General features: G+C 42.4%; 2 protein-coding genes and 1 long non-coding RNA gene across 6 annotated transcripts; 2 read left to right on the top strand and 1 right to left on the bottom strand.

The window, feature by feature from the left end:
- The first annotated feature begins 734 nt into the window (after positions 1-734).
- Positions 735-3,062, top strand: LOC119496414 (methyltransferase-like protein 27). Of its 4 annotated transcripts, none has more exons than XM_037783699.1 (5): positions 735-986; positions 1,116-1,244; positions 1,664-1,772; positions 1,907-1,999; positions 2,650-3,062. In XM_037783699.1, the coding sequence occupies exons 1-5, from the start codon at positions 870-872 to the stop codon at positions 2,889-2,891; spliced, it is 690 nt and encodes a 229-aa protein (XP_037639627.1). In that variant the 5' UTR covers positions 735-869; the 3' UTR covers positions 2,892-3,062. The 4 variants fall into 4 exon arrangements, with proteins under 4 accessions (XP_037639627.1, XP_037639626.1, XP_037639629.1 ...); XM_037783698.1 differs by having other exon boundaries at positions 1,664-1,799; positions 2,650-2,971; XM_037783701.1 differs by lacking the exon at positions 1,907-1,999.
- LOC119496438 lies at positions 791-5,198 on the bottom strand. The gene is made up of 3 exons (XR_005208706.1): positions 5,140-5,198; positions 1,149-1,258; positions 791-930 (listed from the first exon to the last, which is right to left on the bottom strand). It is a non-coding gene; the product is annotated as an uncharacterized LOC119496438 (long non-coding RNA).
- Positions 5,199-5,488: 290 nt separating this feature from the next.
- On the top strand, positions 5,489-16,431 carry LOC119496388 (methyltransferase-like protein 27). Its single transcript, XM_037783656.1, has 6 exons — positions 5,489-5,643; positions 11,213-11,335; positions 12,893-13,021; positions 13,441-13,576; positions 13,684-13,776; positions 15,523-16,431. The coding sequence occupies exons 2-6, from the start codon at positions 11,219-11,221 to the stop codon at positions 15,762-15,764; spliced, it is 717 nt and encodes a 238-aa protein (XP_037639584.1). The 5' UTR covers positions 5,489-5,643; positions 11,213-11,218; the 3' UTR covers positions 15,765-16,431.
- Positions 16,432-16,521: the final 90 nt, after the last annotated feature.

Raw genomic sequence — 16,521 nt, 5'->3', positions numbered from 1 at the left:
AAGAAAAATCAGTAAAGTGAATCATTATCCTTAAGTGAGCACAGAACAGACAACAGAGCATCACAAGACATAACAAGTACTTCAGCCCTCTGTTGTCTATAGTCACAGAAGACAAAACTGTCAGGTCACTGTTTTAATGCTTATGGTGACAAGATCCGTTAGATGTGAGGCCCTGAGATTCTCTAAAGGTACATGGTTAACTTTGGCCTATACTCAGATATGAAAATTTCCATTACAGACCGTTCTTACAGGGATTATTATTATTATTATTATTATTATTATTATTATTATTATGTTCATCTGCAGTTTTTTGTAGTGGTCCCAGTAATATGTAATCATTTTGTAATGAATTAGCATATTACACACCATGGTTAGACTACGTTTGAGACAAATAATGGCGTTAAATTAACTAGGGACATTTCGGCTTTTTAATTTTTTTATATTTCGATCATTTTGGATGTGTTAATGCATATATCTGACAAAGGTGTGAGTTTTTTTGTTTTTTTTTATCAAATCTTGGAAGTTGAACCTCAGCTCCTATAATAAGTCTATAATAAACTGTGTAGCCAAAATACAGACACTGAGACCGCTAAGGACACAAATGTCCCCATTGAAACCCATTATAACCAGTGTTTGATCCCACGGCCATTACAGCATTAAATCATCCTTTAATATCTGTTCACACTTTCAATATCTTTTCAATTATTTTCCACCAGTCGGGAGGAGTTAATCGGTCCTCGGTCCCCCCTCTACACTGCAGTCTTGTGTTGGAGCTCCTGTGAAGTGACTTTATATTGGCTTCTGTCCCAGTTTCATTGTCTGACAATAAACGTCTATGGTCTGTCTCCCGGCAGGTTTGTCTCCTCATCATGTCCGACTCTGTCAGAACTGAAGACGATGTGAGGGTCGCATTTCAGTCCTGTAAAAGTCCTGATGCAAAAGATCAAGTTCAGTTCTACGACAGCTGGGCAGAAAACTATGAAAAGGTCAGTTTAAAGAACCCAGTCTCTGTTCAGCTTTGATGGGGACTGAATGCAGCTTAAACTCACAAATCAAGAAATACTCAGTTACAAGTAAAAACTACCAACTGGAGAATTTCACCTTTTTTTAAACAGGATGTCACCCTGCTGAGCTACAGAGCACCATACCTGGCAGTAGACTTCCTGTCTGATAACTTCTCCGGGAGTCCAGAAGAAGCTCGGGTTCTGGACGTCGCCTGTGGGTCGGGATGGGTCGCTAAACTGGTGAGACCGTTGCTCTAAACTCAAAAGAGTCAACACAAGAATACGTTTTGATCAGACTTTATTTTGAAAGTCCAACGTTGATACAACAATATAAAATCTAAAGGACAATCACACCAGACCCTTTTTATTCTGCAGAGATGTCTGGAGAACGCTAAAGGCAGATTGTAAATATATAGTTTGAGTTGAAGAGGAACAACATACAGACAAAACATCTGCATAGAAATGTATATTATAAATCTGAAAGAGCAGATTCACTTTCATTTTATCAAATTTAACATGTTATTTCACCATCAATTGTCAATTCTAAATTACAGAATTATTTCCAGGGAAGTGTGAAGGAAGAGGAACAAAAATCTCACTCTTAAAGGGTTAAAAAGTCAGTGTTAATGTTGGTCGTCTTCTTCTTCTTGTGTTTATAGATGGTTGAACTGGGCTTCATGCACTTTGTGGGAGTAGACAGCAGTAAAGGCATGCTGGAACAAGCTGCTAAGACCAGCCTCTATCAGGACCTCAAACTGGCCTTACTGGGTACAGAACCACTGCCTGCACAGACTGGTACACTACACTCACACATGATTCACTCACTGCTCATCTTTAACAGTTCAAATTTGACGTCTGGAAACTGAACCTAGCTGCTCTTCCTCTTCTTCTCCTGGTTTCAGGTATGTTTGATGTGGTGATCATCGTCGGTGGTCTGGATGTTGGTTTTGCACCGGTCAGTGTTGTCAGGGAGCTCTGCGCCGCCGCCAAACCAGGTAACCAACTAGCAACCACATTTAGCAGCCATGGGAACATCTTTAGTAGTACTACTGTAGTCTTTGTGTCCCTTTTTTTGTCTTTTTGTGGTCATTTTTTTGTCTCTTTATTTGTTTGTGGCCGTTTTTGTCTCTTTGTTTTGTATCTCTTTATGGCTGTTTTTTGTCTATATCTTTTCTGTCTCTTTGTTCTTTATCTGTTTGCGGTCGTTTCTTGTCTCTTTGTTTTGTATCTCTTTGTTTTATGTCTCTCTGTTTTTGTTTTGTCTAATCAGAGCCATAAAAACATTCATCACACTCAAATTACTACGAACAGATATTTTAGGAAAACAGCTGAATCATTTCACCTTTGAACATTTTGCAAATACGTTCAGTATGAACATTTCATGACTTTGCTGATTAATAAACCTTCCCTCATTATGTTGAGAAAGAAACATTATTAGGGCAGCAATATGTTCTCCCAAAACATATTTGCTGTTGTAAATTAGTAGAATAGAAATATTATTTCTAAGAGACAGAGTTGAGTCTTGTCTTGTAGGTGCAGTTCAGATGGTGAACGTTGGGATTGGTGAGTATTTAGGAGTGTTGGTCGTATAATCGGCTTCATCTAGTAATTAACTATTGATGAATAATTTGTGTGTTTTCTGCAGGAGGTTTTGTCTGCATCGCGAGAGGGGACCACAGAGGAACACCAGCTAATGAATACAAGAAGGATCTGGAGAGAGAGCTGCAGCTGATGGAGGAGGATGGACTGTGGAGTCCAGTAGGACTCAAACAGACTGACAGATACATGGAAGACCCACATCTGAGCCCTGAGATACTCAAGAGCCTGCAGAAGGAGGAGCGATACCTCAGCGGGAGTTTTTATCTGTACAGGAAATCCATCCATTAAAATCTATTAATAATCATACGTTCGTTACAGAAGTGATTCAACATTCAACAGAAAATAAAGGAAAATTGACTCACATCAAATGTGGATTATTCATGATGTAATACAATCCAGTGTAATTTACGTCAATTTAAACATTTCTCAACAAATATTAAGCTTTTTTTTCAATTTTTATTGTTGATGTCAGGTTTCTTAAAATTAAAGCTGCATTAATTGATTTTTTTTTCTAATTGTTGTCAGCAGAACAATCTGAAAACAAAACATACACTGAAGTAGCTGTGGCTAATATTAGCATTAGCAAACAGCAGCCTACTTCCACATCCAGCAGACACAAAGCAAGTCTAAAGTGCCAAAGTTAATAAATACACAAAGTATAATATTCCCCTCTGATAACGAGTCACAAAATGAAGAAATGCATCTAAAGTAACGTTAGCGCCTCAAACTGCAAATTTACCTGCTGCAAATATTAGTTTTTGCAGCTTTTTTTTAACTTGAGGGCTAAACTGAGAGATAATAAAAGATGGAAAGAATAATTGTTGTATAATATTAAATTTGTACAGTATATACTTTTACACATTTTAATGCAATTTTCAGAAAAGAAATTTAAATCATAACATTTGCGATTTAAATAATTTTTGTGTTTTTACATTAAAAATATAGTGAACAGACAGATTTAAATGGTTGACAATTGAATAATTGTAAAAGAGATGAGTTATGGTACGTGTCCACAGGGGCGTTTTTTATGGCGAGGGATCATCTCGTTTCCCAGCATTGGACACTTGATGGGCTGCCACTAGACACAAGGCTCCTGATTGGACGAACACTTTCCCTCGTGGGCTGCTGCTCTCAGCTTTCAAACCAGAACCAACATGGCGGTTCGTTTTGAAACTTAGAAAATAGTTCACGAAATGTGTTTTATGAAAACATTTGTAGAAATAATCCATGTTGATGAATCTGTCTTTATTTTAGATCAACGGTTAGTTTAAAAGTTTCTAGAGAGATTCCAGATTTGGCGAGTCACGCCGGACACCCCTGATTTGCATAGAGTAGCTGAGATCTCAACTTTATGTAAATGAGGAGCGGATTTTGATTGTGAGGCTGTCAAAACATTCATTGAAAGAAGTTTAAAGGGACTATTTGTAACTTTCAGAAATGCTTGTTAACAGCGACACCTGTGGCCGTTAAGTCAACGAAAGTCAACATCGGGCTTGTGCTCGCTCTAAATAAACATGAACGAGCATCGCTCAAAACAGTGAGGCGACACACGTCAGCTAAAACCACAATATCACTCTATATTTCACCTGCTTGGCAGTAATGTTAGCTGACCAGACGAAGGACTCTCCATGAATCACTGCTGATCCTAGTGCTGGCTTTACCTGCTTCAGCCTCCGGGGCTGAAGCAGGAAAAGAGCCGTTATCGTCTCCGACCGGGTGCCTGTGTCTCCCTCCGGCACCCGGTCGGAGACGATAACATTTCTCGCTGCGGAGCCCCGTCACTTCACAAGACACGGAAAACCTCTGTTGGTCTGGAGGAGCTGCAGCAGTTATTTCTGCACAAACGTCCACTGTACATTCACTAGATATTTTCAGAGCTACTAACTCTTCTGCAGTGTGTAGTGTGCACGCATGCACGTCTAGAGGTGGAGCGAGAACAAGCGGCGTGTGAGTGAAGGCAAGCAGCGGAGCAGAGACTCCGGTCCTGGAGACCAAAGCTACGGTCTCCCCCGCCTACTACGACCGCTGCCAACACTGTTTAACAGATGGGCTTCACTAGATACAACCAAGAGGTTTTGGTGCTTCCGTGTAGTTTGTGTTGGAGTCTGATGATACGTGTCGACAGGGTGTCTGAACAGCGTAGCCACACACGCGCGCATATGCGAGTGTGCATATCTCGCATATGCGAGCGCGCATGGGAAACCGACCCGGTAGATTTATACGCTTAAAAAGTTACAAACAGTCCCTTTAAATTAAGAGTGAGGGTGAGAAATGAAACCCTGATGAGTTATCTGTGTGAATCCCTGGTCATCTACTAAGAACATGTGCCAACCAGCTAGTTGATCATCACTGACTGTAACAGGAGTGTGACAAGAGTGTTCCCACCTGCTTCAACACAGCCACCATTGTCCCTATACGTAGAAAGTCATCCCCATTCTGATGAAGTGCTTTGAGAAACGGGTTCTCCAGCTCATCTAAAACAACATCCCAGCCAGCCAGGTGTCACCAGGACTTTCAGGCCTCTTTGTTGGTTTACCTGGTCTGGCTCTCTGTCCCTGTCTCCAGCTCCTGCTCACTTCTGTCAGGTCATGCACCCTCCTTTCACTCCCTGGACCTGCCGTCCTTTAACCATCCACCAGATTCCATCAGACTCTCTCTCCTGACATCTCCACCCACCTGCACACCTGTTGCCATTTCCCTCATCAGCTCTGCCAGGTCTTCCCCGCCCACATCCTCACCTGCATCTCATTCACTCCTCAGCCACATTCCACATACAGTATATATATATATGTATGAGATAATCGTCATTGTTACATGCTGCTGCCCAACAACTCAAAGTCTTCACAGCCCCGTACCACGTTGGACGCCAAGTCAGACCATTAGCCTGGTCGTGTTCCTGTATTTGGTCGTATCTCCATATTTGGTCGTATTCCTGTGTTCAAACTCAGGTCCACCCAGACATCAGCCTTATAAACCTGCTTCCATCAGAACTGCTCTCACACTCATACTTGCTTCTCTACCTGAACTCATTCACATACAGGTGAGTACAAACTGTCCTCACACTTTTATCACACTCAGCCTTTATTTCTATTAGTGCTGCAACTAAATGATTATTCTCAAATCTGGTCTTGCAGACAGGTTCTGAATATTTAAGTATCATTTAAAAATGGGATATGTTTAAGGAAATCAGGTTGTGTTTCTTAGAGTTATGCTTCATACATTTAAAAAGAAAAATGGTAAAATCTAAAAAGTAAAAAAGGACAAAAGGTCCAAATCATTGAAATGTGTCAGTGAAATCACAGTTTGTTTCTCTCTTGTAGTAACATCACATTCAACTCACATCAGTTAAACAGCTGCTGCAACATAAAAAAATTAAGTTTAACCTGTTTCTCAAGTTGTGGTTGTAGTTCCTGATCAAGTCAAGTCAACAGTATTTGTAGTGCCGTGTTAGGTTTAAGTTTTGTTTGGACCCCAGAAGCAGAGACGGACTCAGGTAAAATGAGAACAGAGTTTAATTTCCAACCAGGAAACAAAAATGCAGGCAGGGTGGCAGGGAGCTGGCAGGCTCGTGGTGAGGCAAGAATGAACACGAGGCTGGAGCACATAGGGTCTTTCCCATTAGTGCTTTTATACGGCTTGACTCCTCTCCTCGACTCCTCGACTCGCGTCTTAGTCCCGCCCACGGGAGATGCGAGCGGAGGAGGCGAGGAAAAGACTCGAGGAGAGAGGAAACGAGGAAATATGTTTTTAGAGACATGAAACGTCGTTTCCTCTGAAGCGTCACGTGAAGCGACGTCCGTTTCTGATGACAGCAGCAGCTGATCACAGCTGGGTCCGCTGTCAGTCAGCTCTAACAGCTGTTTATGTCTGAACTGATCTAATACTAATAAAGAAACAGAGTTATCATAGCAGCAGTGTTTTCTCTCTGTTTAACAAACACCTACACATGAATAACAGCTGCAGTCTGTATTTCTACTGTGGACTGTGTCCTGCTTAGAGGACCAGGAACCATCTCTACTGGAACAATATCTTTATATCATTTATTCATTATTAACGTCTGTATTAATTTATATTCTGACAGTAGAAGTTATGTATTAGTCTGAATGTTTGAGGGAAAAGTGAAATGATATAACTCATATCAAACCCGACGCTCAGGAATTATCAGCTTTACATGTGACTGAATGGAAATGAGGATAAATGATGTAAAAGGTGTAAAAGACAGACTCTCCTTCTCTCTCTGATTTTAACTGGATACTTAATAAAAGTGAATGAGTGAAATAACAGATCATCAAAAGAAAACTCTTTCTAATAAGTGAAGAAAGTTATTTTAAGTCTGTTCGTTGTCAGCTTTTATAAACCCCTCTCAGTGTCAGACTCCTTCAGTGACGGTGTGTGAAGCAGAGATACTGCAGGTCCTTCTGCTGCTGGAACACTTCACCATCAACCTGGTCCGTTTGTTGTTCACACCTACAGTTAACACAGGTTATAACTAGATGGTGAATCAGAAGACTACTAAACTATAAAACTGTTAATCTCTGATCTGTCTTCAGTCCAGTATAAAACTCCAGTGATGTTGATGTATCAGATCAGTCTGATCGGCGCAGCGTCCAATCAATAACTGATATCCAGTAAGGGGGTGTGTCGGTCGGTGATAAACTTCCGTGGAGGAAACACTGGAGGATGCACTGGTGCATCCTCGCTCATAGCTCCTCCAGCAAGCCTCCTCGCTCCTCGATCCTCCCTCCTCGATGCGCATTTTATGAATTGGGACGTCCTTCAAGATGGAGGACTGAGATCGATTTCCGGGTCACAGCCGGAGGATCGAGGAGCGAGGAGACGAGGAGGCGAAAAATGCTGAAATGAGAAGGACCTATAGAATCTCTTAGCCACCGGAGAACACGGAAGCTGAGCAGCAACAAGGCACCAAGGAACCTGAGTGCAGGAAAAAAAAACACAGTAACACTATCACTAAAGACACTAGGAAAAATAGTAGCCTGAAAAAACACTAGAGAAAGTACGCAGAGCAACTACCGAACGAGATGGCATTATCTGGCGAAGTAGTGGAGTCCAGACCAGGCTTTTATGGAGGGGTTGATTAACTGAATGAAGACACGGTGTGCCTCGTTGCTGCCCTGGGAGGAGCCAGCCACGCCCCCTGCCACACAAATGTCCTGCCAGGGGTAAAAGAGAGAACAGGAAGGGGAAAACAAAACACCAAACAATACAAGACACAAAACCAAAACCAACAGAATCGTAACATTGCCCAATGTAACAAAGGCGTGGATTAAAATCTCTGCATCTACCATCGATGTTGCGTAAATGAAAGAAGGCGGTCTTGGTCTTTAATGTGCTGATCAAAAGAAAGAGTTGAATCGAACGAAACGCTGTTGAACTCTGGGATATCACACAGTTATCTAAAGATAATGTTACCTGATCAAACTGATGTCTATGTCGAGCAGGGCCAATGACCAGCACCTCAGTTTTATCTCAATTTAGGAGCAAGAAATTGTTTTGTATCCAACTTTTCACCGCAGACAGGCAGGCCTCTAATTTAATAATTAGAGGCCTTTTATAGGCACATACAGCTGAGTATCATCAGCGTAACAGTGGAAACTAGCAAATGCATTTCCTGCTGAAAATGCGTGGGAATGCTGACAGCTGAAATGTATTGAAATCATTGCTGAAAATGCAGAAATGTGAAATGACTTGCCTAAAAATGTTAAAGCTCAAATGCATTGCGCTGCACTGCTGAAAAAACTAGAAAATGAAATGTACAACTGGCAGAGTTGGAAGCTGAACTGCATTAGCTAAAGAAGCTAAGAGCTGAAATACATTGCTAGAAAAGCTGGAAGCTAAACTGTAATACTCTCAAAAGTGGTAAATTAGAATTTTCCTGAATAGGCGGAAAGAAGAAATGCTTTGACGGATGAACCGCATTGCTAAACACAAAGAGAGACAGAGAGAGAGACAGACAGACAGACAGAGTAGTATTTGTGTGAAATAAACCTTTAAAACTATAAGTGCTTGGACAGAAATAGTATTTTCACTGAATGAACCTTTAAAATCTATAAGTCGTTACACAGAAAGTGGTATTTGGGTGGAAAGTAGCAGTAGTAGTTGTAGTAGTAGTATTAATAGCAGAAGGAGCAGTAGCAGTAGTAGTAATAATAGTAGTAGTAGTAGTGGCAGTAGGAATAGCAGCAGGAGCAGTAGTAATAGCAGCAGTAACAGTAGTAGTAGTAGTAGCGGTAGTAGTATTAGTAGCAAAAGCAGCAGTAGTAGCAGTAGTAGTAGCAATAGTAGTAGTAATTGTAGTAGTAGTAGTATTAGCAGTAGTAGAAAAAGGAGCAGCAGCTGTATTAGCAGAAGCAGTAGGAACAGAAGCAGTAGTAGTAGAAGTATTAGCAGCAGCAACAGTAGTAGTAGTAGTAGCTAGAACTTTTAAAACTGTAAGTCGTTAGACAGAATATAATAAATGAAGTTAATTTATAGCAGGTATAGCAATTAAAAAATTAAGTTTTTAAAGTTGTAAAATGAACTAACAGCTGAATCCAGCGTTATTTTCCTCGGCATAATGAACGTGCATCAGACCCACGAGACTGCGCCGCCCTGCGCGCTCATGTGACATATCGGGTTCTGCCTGCCAGCTTCCTGCTAGCTGTAATAATGGAGATATTGGCAGTAATTAATCATTAATTAATCAATTAGTAAAAATCCTGATATGCCTGGTGCTGTTTTTTTTAGGAAAAAAAATTGGTCCCCACAGATTTGATTTTCACTACTTAGTGTGTGCCCTAGTGGTCATGGATGGTATTGCGATGTGTGAACTTGCACCCGTGGGGACATTTTCCTGAGAAAGTGTGTAAGTGTGTAACTGTGTGTAATCATATAATCTTCATATTTTATGAATATTGTTACAATCTGTGCACTTTTATGTGATCAGACTTTTATGTTATCTAATTAGTTTTCCTAAAATCAACGAGGGAAAGGGTTGGACTTTGCACATGTTCTTACATCCGTTGATACATGTGATGCTCTGTGCATTTGTTGTAACTGTTGAACGGCGTGTTTAAAATGTGTTGGTCTTTGGCACCGAGTATTCTCAGAGATACAGAGCAATGTGATGCTGTTTTTTCTAGTTCTATCAGTGTTCTTTATTCAGGCCCGAGAAGAACTTTTCTCCTACTTCCTCTTCTTCTTGGAGCTCCTCTGTGCACATCTGTTCAAATATCACCTGGTTGGTTGCGTGACCACCAGAGTCCAGAGACCAGTTGGTGAGTCAGCTCATTGATACACTGTACTGTGGAGGGAACACATCACCAGTACAACTGTAAAGTCCATCGATGTATTACATTATGCAGTTTGGCTAAATATGAATAATGGATCTCTGACAGACTGACAGACTTTTAGGTCTCCAAGTTCATGGTTTTAAGTCTCTAAAATCATTGTTACCCCCTACTTGCATGGAGGTGAAACAAAGAAATAGAGTTCTTGTTGTGTTGGCTGGTTGTTTGTGCGTCCCAAAGTTCTGCTTCTCATGAAGTAAAGTTAAAATGAAGGCAGAGAGAGGCTTGTAGGATGCAAGGGGATGAATGTTTAAAATAAGTGCAAAGACTGGCTTAAAATAAAAGCTTTGTGAAAATATGAGCTTAATTTTTCCCTTTTCATGATCCTTTGTACTGTTATCGACCACCAGCCATAAGAATATTTGTTGTTTTTTTATCGCGTTCTCAGTCGGATTGTAAACGCTAATGCAAGCAGGCTAACGTTAGCTAACGTAACATTACGCTAAACTATCAGTGACACGTTTATAGGCATCGATAAATTACCTTATCAATGTAGATGTGAAGCTACAATGCTACACTCTGCACTACGTGTTTATTTTTCAGTAACTAAACCGTTGTCAGATAGAGACCATCAGGATGTTAATTGTGTTAGTGAAGCAGAGTCAGCTGAATCAGCATTCCCACAATTAACTCCATGACTATTTGGCCAAGAGGTGAGATGTATAATCCAAATCCAAACAGTACAGTATGGTGCAGTGTGAAAGGGCTGTAATCTGACATCTCCCTCATAAACAACAGAATAAACGTTATAACAGACCAGTCTGATGTGTGTTCAGGTGTGTGTGTGTTATTCTATAACAGCCAGGTGTAGTTTACAGTACCAACCTGACTCTAGCTAAAGCTTTGGATATTAGCAGAGCATTAGAGATCGCTAAAGAACAAATCTACATAATGGTGAATGCAATAAAGGAGACAATAAAACCAAAAGCCAATAAAACAGTGTCTTCTCATTACAAAAAGGAGAATATGACATCCAAACAAAAGTCTGCAACAGATGTGGAAAGACACATGGTCCAAAAGCATGTTCAGCTTATGGAGTTAAACACAGAGCTTGTGGAAGAGGCAATCACTTTGCCAAAATGTGCAGAATGAAAGGAGTCCAAGTGGTATAGACTGTGGATTCACTGTTAAGGGCAGTCTTGAATGCACCCAGGTGAATGCACTGAGCAAGACAAGTAACGGGTCTTGTCTTGTCTTGTCTTGTCTTGTATTGTCTTGTCTTACCTTACCTTACCTCTTATCTTGTTTGGTTTAAGTCTGCAGAGCATCATGTCCGACTCCTGCAGAACTGAGGACGATGCAAGGGCCGCATTTCAGACCTGCACACATTTTGATGCAAAAGACCGAGTTCAGTTCTTCGACAGCTGGGCAGAAAACTATGAAACGGTCAGTTTAAAGAATCAATCATTGTTTTTCCATCTCTGAAGCTCTTCTGGGCCTTTAAGGTCCTTTCCTTGCACATCTTGCACTAAACTGTACAGCGCTCTCATTCTAAAACAGTTGTATTTTACATATTTGTTGTAGTTATTTTATAGTAACCTTTTCATATTTTTATTGTACACTGTACTGTACCTGCTCAGCAGCAAACAGCAAACAGTCCCAGTTAGAGACCTGCTGGTGAACACAGTGGAGCATTTAACAGTTAAAGAGACAGATATTTCCATCAGGAGCTGGTGGAGACCAAACACAGAGCTAAAAGAGAGAGAATATTGCACTTACATTCATAATAATAATAATAATAATAGCTTGGATTTATATAGCGCCTTTCATGAAACCCAAGGACGCTTAACAAAGACATAAATAAACAGAACAAATGTAACATAACAGTAGCTAGGGGCCATAGGCCTTGGTGAAGAGGTGGGTTTTGAGGAGTCTTTTGAAGGTGTCCAGAGATGGTGCGTTGCGGAGCTCTATGGGGAGAGAGTTCCAGAGGGTGGGGTGGGGGCTGTCACACTGAAAGCTCTGTCCCCAAAAGTTCGCATTTTTGTGTAGGGGATGGAGAGCTGACCCGTGCCTGAGGATGTGAGGTTCCGGGGCTGTGTGTAGGGGTGGAAGAGGTCAGATAAATACTGAGGAGCCAGGGCATTGAGGGATTTGTAGGTGAGGAGGAGGATTTTGTAGGTGATGCGGGACTTGACCGGGAGCCAGTGGAGGTGGATGAGGGTGGGGGTGATGTGCTGCCAGGGCTTGGTGCGGGTGAGAACCCTGGCAGCCGAGTTTTGCACATACTGGAGCCTGTCCAGGGCTTTGCTGGGAACCCCGGACAGAACTCCATTGCAGTAGTCCAAACGGGAGGTGACGAAAGCGTGGATGAGGGTTTCTGCCACAGAGTCAGAGAGTGATTGCCGGAGACGGGAGATGTTTTTGAGGTGGAAGAAGGCGGATTTGGTGATGAACCTGATATGAGACTGGAATGAGAGTGTTGGGTCCAGGATGACACCCAGGTTGCGGACTTCCGAGGATGGGGAGAAGGTGACACAATCACAACGACTCCTAATGAATCATCCTGTTGCTCTTTGACTGCTGGATGTGGAAATAAGAAACTGTTTACTAACATGTTAGCATCAGCTACTTCATAAGATTATCACAAAAATGGTTTTAAAATAACAAATCTCAAGAAAACATTGTTGAATTCTGGTTTTGACTTGAAACTGATGTTTTTACTTATTTTTCTGTTTTTTACAGTGACAATGTACATTATTAAACATCACTGTAAATTTTAACGAGTGTTGGCCAAGAGGCTCATTTGTTGTTAAGATGAGAAATTATCTATTAAAATAACAATATATCAGACATGTAAAATCAAAACAACACAAGAGATTATTAATCAGTGGAAGAAGTATTAAGATATTTCATTGAAGTAAAAGTACTAATACACAGTGTAGGAATACTCTGTTACAAGTAAAAACTACCAACTGGAGAATTTCACCTTTTTTTAAACAGGATGTCACCCTGCTGAGCTACAGAGCACCATACCTGGCAGTAGACTTCCTGTCTGATAACTTCTCCGGGAGTCCAGAAGAAGCTCGGGTTCTGGACGTCGCCTGTGGGTCGGGATGGGTCGCTAAACTGGTGAGACCGTTGCTCTAAACTCAAAAGAGTCAACACAAGAATACGTTTTGATCAGACTTTATTTTGAAAGTCCAACGTTGATACAACAATATAAAATCTAAAGGACAATCACACCAGACCCTTTTTATTCTGCAGAGATGTCTGGAGAACGCTAAAGGCAGATTGTAAATATATAGTTTGAGTTGAAGAGGAACAACATACAGACAAAACATCTGCATAGAAATGTATATTATAAGTCTGATAGAGCAGATTCACTTTCATTTTATCAAATGTAACATGTTATTTCACCATCAATTGTCAATTCTAAATTACAGAATTCTTTCCAGGGAAGTGTGAAGGAAGAGGAACAAAAATCTCAGTCTTCAGAGGTTAAAAAGTCAGTGTTAATGTTGGTCGTCTTCTTCTTCTTGTGTTTATAGATGGTTGAACTGGGCTTCAGGCACTTTGTGGGAGTGGACGGCAGTAAAGGCATGCTGGAACAAGCTGCTAAGACCAGCCTCTATCAGGACCTCAAACTGGCCTTACTGGGTACAGAACCACTGCCTGCACAGACTGGTACACTACACTCACACTTGATTCACTCACTGCTCATCTTTAACAGTTTAAATTTGACGTCTGGAAATTGAACCTAGCTGCTCTTCCTCTTCTTCTCCTGGTTTCAGGTATGTTTGATGTGGTGATCATCGTCGGTGCTCTGGGTCCTGGTTATGTACCGGTCAGTGTTGTCAGGGAGCTCTGCGACGCCGCCAAACCAGGTAACCAACTAGCAACCTGCACCACTGCGCTACACGGCATGGAGGATGTTCCCATGTTCTTAATTTGCTGCCACGACAGGCACCGACGACCTTCTGGTTTCTCCATCGTTGCCCATGTGAACGTTTAAGTCCCCTAGCAGAACAATAGAGTCCTCTCCTTTCCAGGGCGCTAGCCAGAGACTCCAAGGAGGTCGGGTACTCTGAGCTGCTGTTTGGTGCATAAGTACAAACAAATTGAGACTTCCTCTCAGCGACTCGCAGCCACATAGAGGCGACCCTCTCGTTCTCCGGGGAGAACTCTAACACAGCGGCACTCAGCCAGGGGCTCATGAGTATCACACCCACCCAGCAACTCTCACCCTGGGCGACTCCGGGAAAGGAGAGAGTCCAGCCCGTCTCTAGGAATTTGGTTCCATAACCAGAGCTATGCGTGGTGGTGAGCCCAACTATATCTAGTTGCAGTAACGTGCCGTGAGATCTAGGGTCAAGTAGGCAGTCGCAGACCGGGACGCACATACACATGTATCATGTGTCAGCAGGCGAGTGCACAATGCAGTCTAAGAGAATCCTTCAAAATCAAGGTCGTAAAATACCATTACCAAACTTAAACAATTACTACATTACAGTCCCCATTACAACACTCTCCCAATAGGCTACATCTGATAACTGCAGTGCATTGTTTACGTAAGAGAGACAAACAGACGGAGAAAGAGAGAGAGAGCGAGAGCACCATCGAGAGAGGGGAGAGAGAGAGAGAGCAAAAACTTCACAACAAATAGGCTTATGCACAATAGTCTCACAGATCCACGTATTCAAAATGTGCAACATCTCTTCCCCATAATTCATGCCATCCACACGGTTATCCTGACCTCAGCTATTTCAAATCAATAAACTTAACTTACAACACAAGATCGTGATCTTTGACCATGTACAATATTTCACAACGACCGCCGCTGTCGAGCATGGCGCTACCCCGGGGCTAGGTGCTACACCGGGGCTAGGCGCCTAGCGCCTGCGAGTGCAGCATTCGCATAGTAAAGTTACGTTCAAAGGCAGCGTAGCGATCTGCCTTTTTACGTACATATTAAACTATATGGGAACTGACTGCGCATGCGCAAACCCACATCCTTACGATGATATGACAGCAGGGCTGTAGCTGCTCTGTGCTGGCAACGGTTACCTTACTGCCGCCCACAGGCCAGGCTACCATACAACGCAAGGCTGAATAGCTTGTGCAGCCTCTGCCTGGCCAGAATCTGGTGATGTTGATGTTGTCATTTTTAATAGGCTGTGAAAAGTACCAAATGCTGCCACATTCAAACCTATTGTAAGGTATCTGAAATCGAAAACATTAACTGAATGATTTCGTTTTTGATAATAGTCTTGGGTAGGCAGTGCCTACCTGCCTACCATGACTGCACACACCTGTCTAGTTGATACCGCTCCACCTCCCGCACCAGTTCTGATTCATTCCCTGCCTGAGTGGTAACTTTCCACATGCCAAGAGCCAGTGTGCGATGTCGGGGATCAGCGCGCCTAGATCCCCGCCTTCGCCTGCTGCCCAGCTCGCGCTGCACCCGACCCCAATGCCTATCCCTGCAGGTGGTGGGCCCACAGGGTGTACACATGACACACCAAAAGCAAGAACGGCATTCCTATTACATGCAAAATGACTTGTGAATTATTGTGTCATTCATACACCATTTTGTGTGACCGTGGCGGGAATAATTTGTGTGTTCTCTGCAGGAGGTTTTGTCTGCATATCGAGATGCGGCCACAGATCAACTCCAGGAAATGAATACAAGAAGGATCTGGAGAGAGAGCTACAGCTGATGGAGGAGGAGGGACTGTGGAGTCCAGTAGGACTCAAACAGACTGACAGATACATGGAAAACCCACGTCTGAGCCCTGACAGAGTCAAGAGCCTGCAGAAGGAGGAGCGATACCTCAGCGGGAGTGTTTATCTGTTCAGGAAATCCATCCATTAAAATCTATTAATAATCATACTTACGTTACAGAAGTGATTCAACATTCAACAGAAAATAAAGGAAAATTGACTCACATAAAATGTGGATTATTCATGATGATTGTGAGGCTGTCAAAACATTAATTGAAAGAAGTTTAAATTAAGTGTGAGTGTGGGAAATGAAACCCTGATGAGTTAACTGTGAATCCCTGGTCGTCTACTAAGAACATGTGCCAACCAGCTAGTTGATCATCACTGACTGTAACAGGAGTGTGACAAGAGTGTTCCCACCTGCTTCAACACAGCCACCATTGTCCCTATACGAAGGAAGTCACCCCCATTCTGATGAAGTGCTTTGAGAAACGGGTTCTCCAGCTCATCTAAAACAACATCCCAGCCAGCCAGGTGTCACCAGGACTTTCTAGTCTCTTTGTTGGTTTACCTGGTCTGGCTCTCTGTCCCTGTCTCCAGCTCCTGCTCACTTCTGTCAGGTCATGCACCCTCCTCTCACTCCCTGGACCTGCCGTCCTTTAACCATCCACCAGATTCCATCAGACTCTCTCTCCTGACATCTCCACCCACCTGCACACCTGTTGCCATTTCCCTCATCAGCTCTGCCAGGTCTTCCCCGCCCACATCCTCACCTGCATCTCATTCACTCCTCAGCCACATTCCACATACAGTATATATATATATGTATGAGATAATCGTCATTGTTACATGCTGCTGCCCAACAACTCAAAGTCTTCACAGCCCCGTACCACGTTGGACGCCAAGTC

This window comes from Sebastes umbrosus, chromosome 11 (assembly GCF_015220745.1).
Source record: "Sebastes umbrosus isolate fSebUmb1 chromosome 11, fSebUmb1.pri, whole genome shotgun sequence".
NCBI lineage: Eukaryota > Metazoa > Chordata > Actinopteri > Perciformes > Sebastidae > Sebastes > Sebastes umbrosus.
The sequence above is the reverse complement of the archived record's forward strand: the minus strand, read 5'-3'. Positions and strand labels throughout refer to the sequence as shown.

Excerpts from the sequence above, each read along its gene's own strand:
- LOC119496414 (XM_037783698.1), top strand. The coding sequence starts at position 870 with ATGTCCGACTCTGTCAGAACTGAAGACGATGTGAGGGTCGCATTTCAG. Across the intron at positions 1,800-1,906 it reads ACCACTGCCTGCACAGACTG|GTATGTTTGATGTGGTGATC; the intron begins GTACACTACACT and ends TCCTGGTTTCAG. Across the intron at positions 2,000-2,649 it reads CTGCGCCGCCGCCAAACCAG|GAGGTTTTGTCTGCATCGCG; the intron begins GTAACCAACTAG and ends TGTTTTCTGCAG.
- LOC119496388 (XM_037783656.1), top strand. The coding sequence starts at position 11,219 with ATGTCCGACTCCTGCAGAACTGAGGACGATGCAAGGGCCGCATTTCAG. Across the intron at positions 13,022-13,440 it reads CGGGATGGGTCGCTAAACTG|ATGGTTGAACTGGGCTTCAG; the intron begins GTGAGACCGTTG and ends TTGTGTTTATAG. Across the intron at positions 13,777-15,522 it reads CTGCGACGCCGCCAAACCAG|GAGGTTTTGTCTGCATATCG; the intron begins GTAACCAACTAG and ends TGTTCTCTGCAG.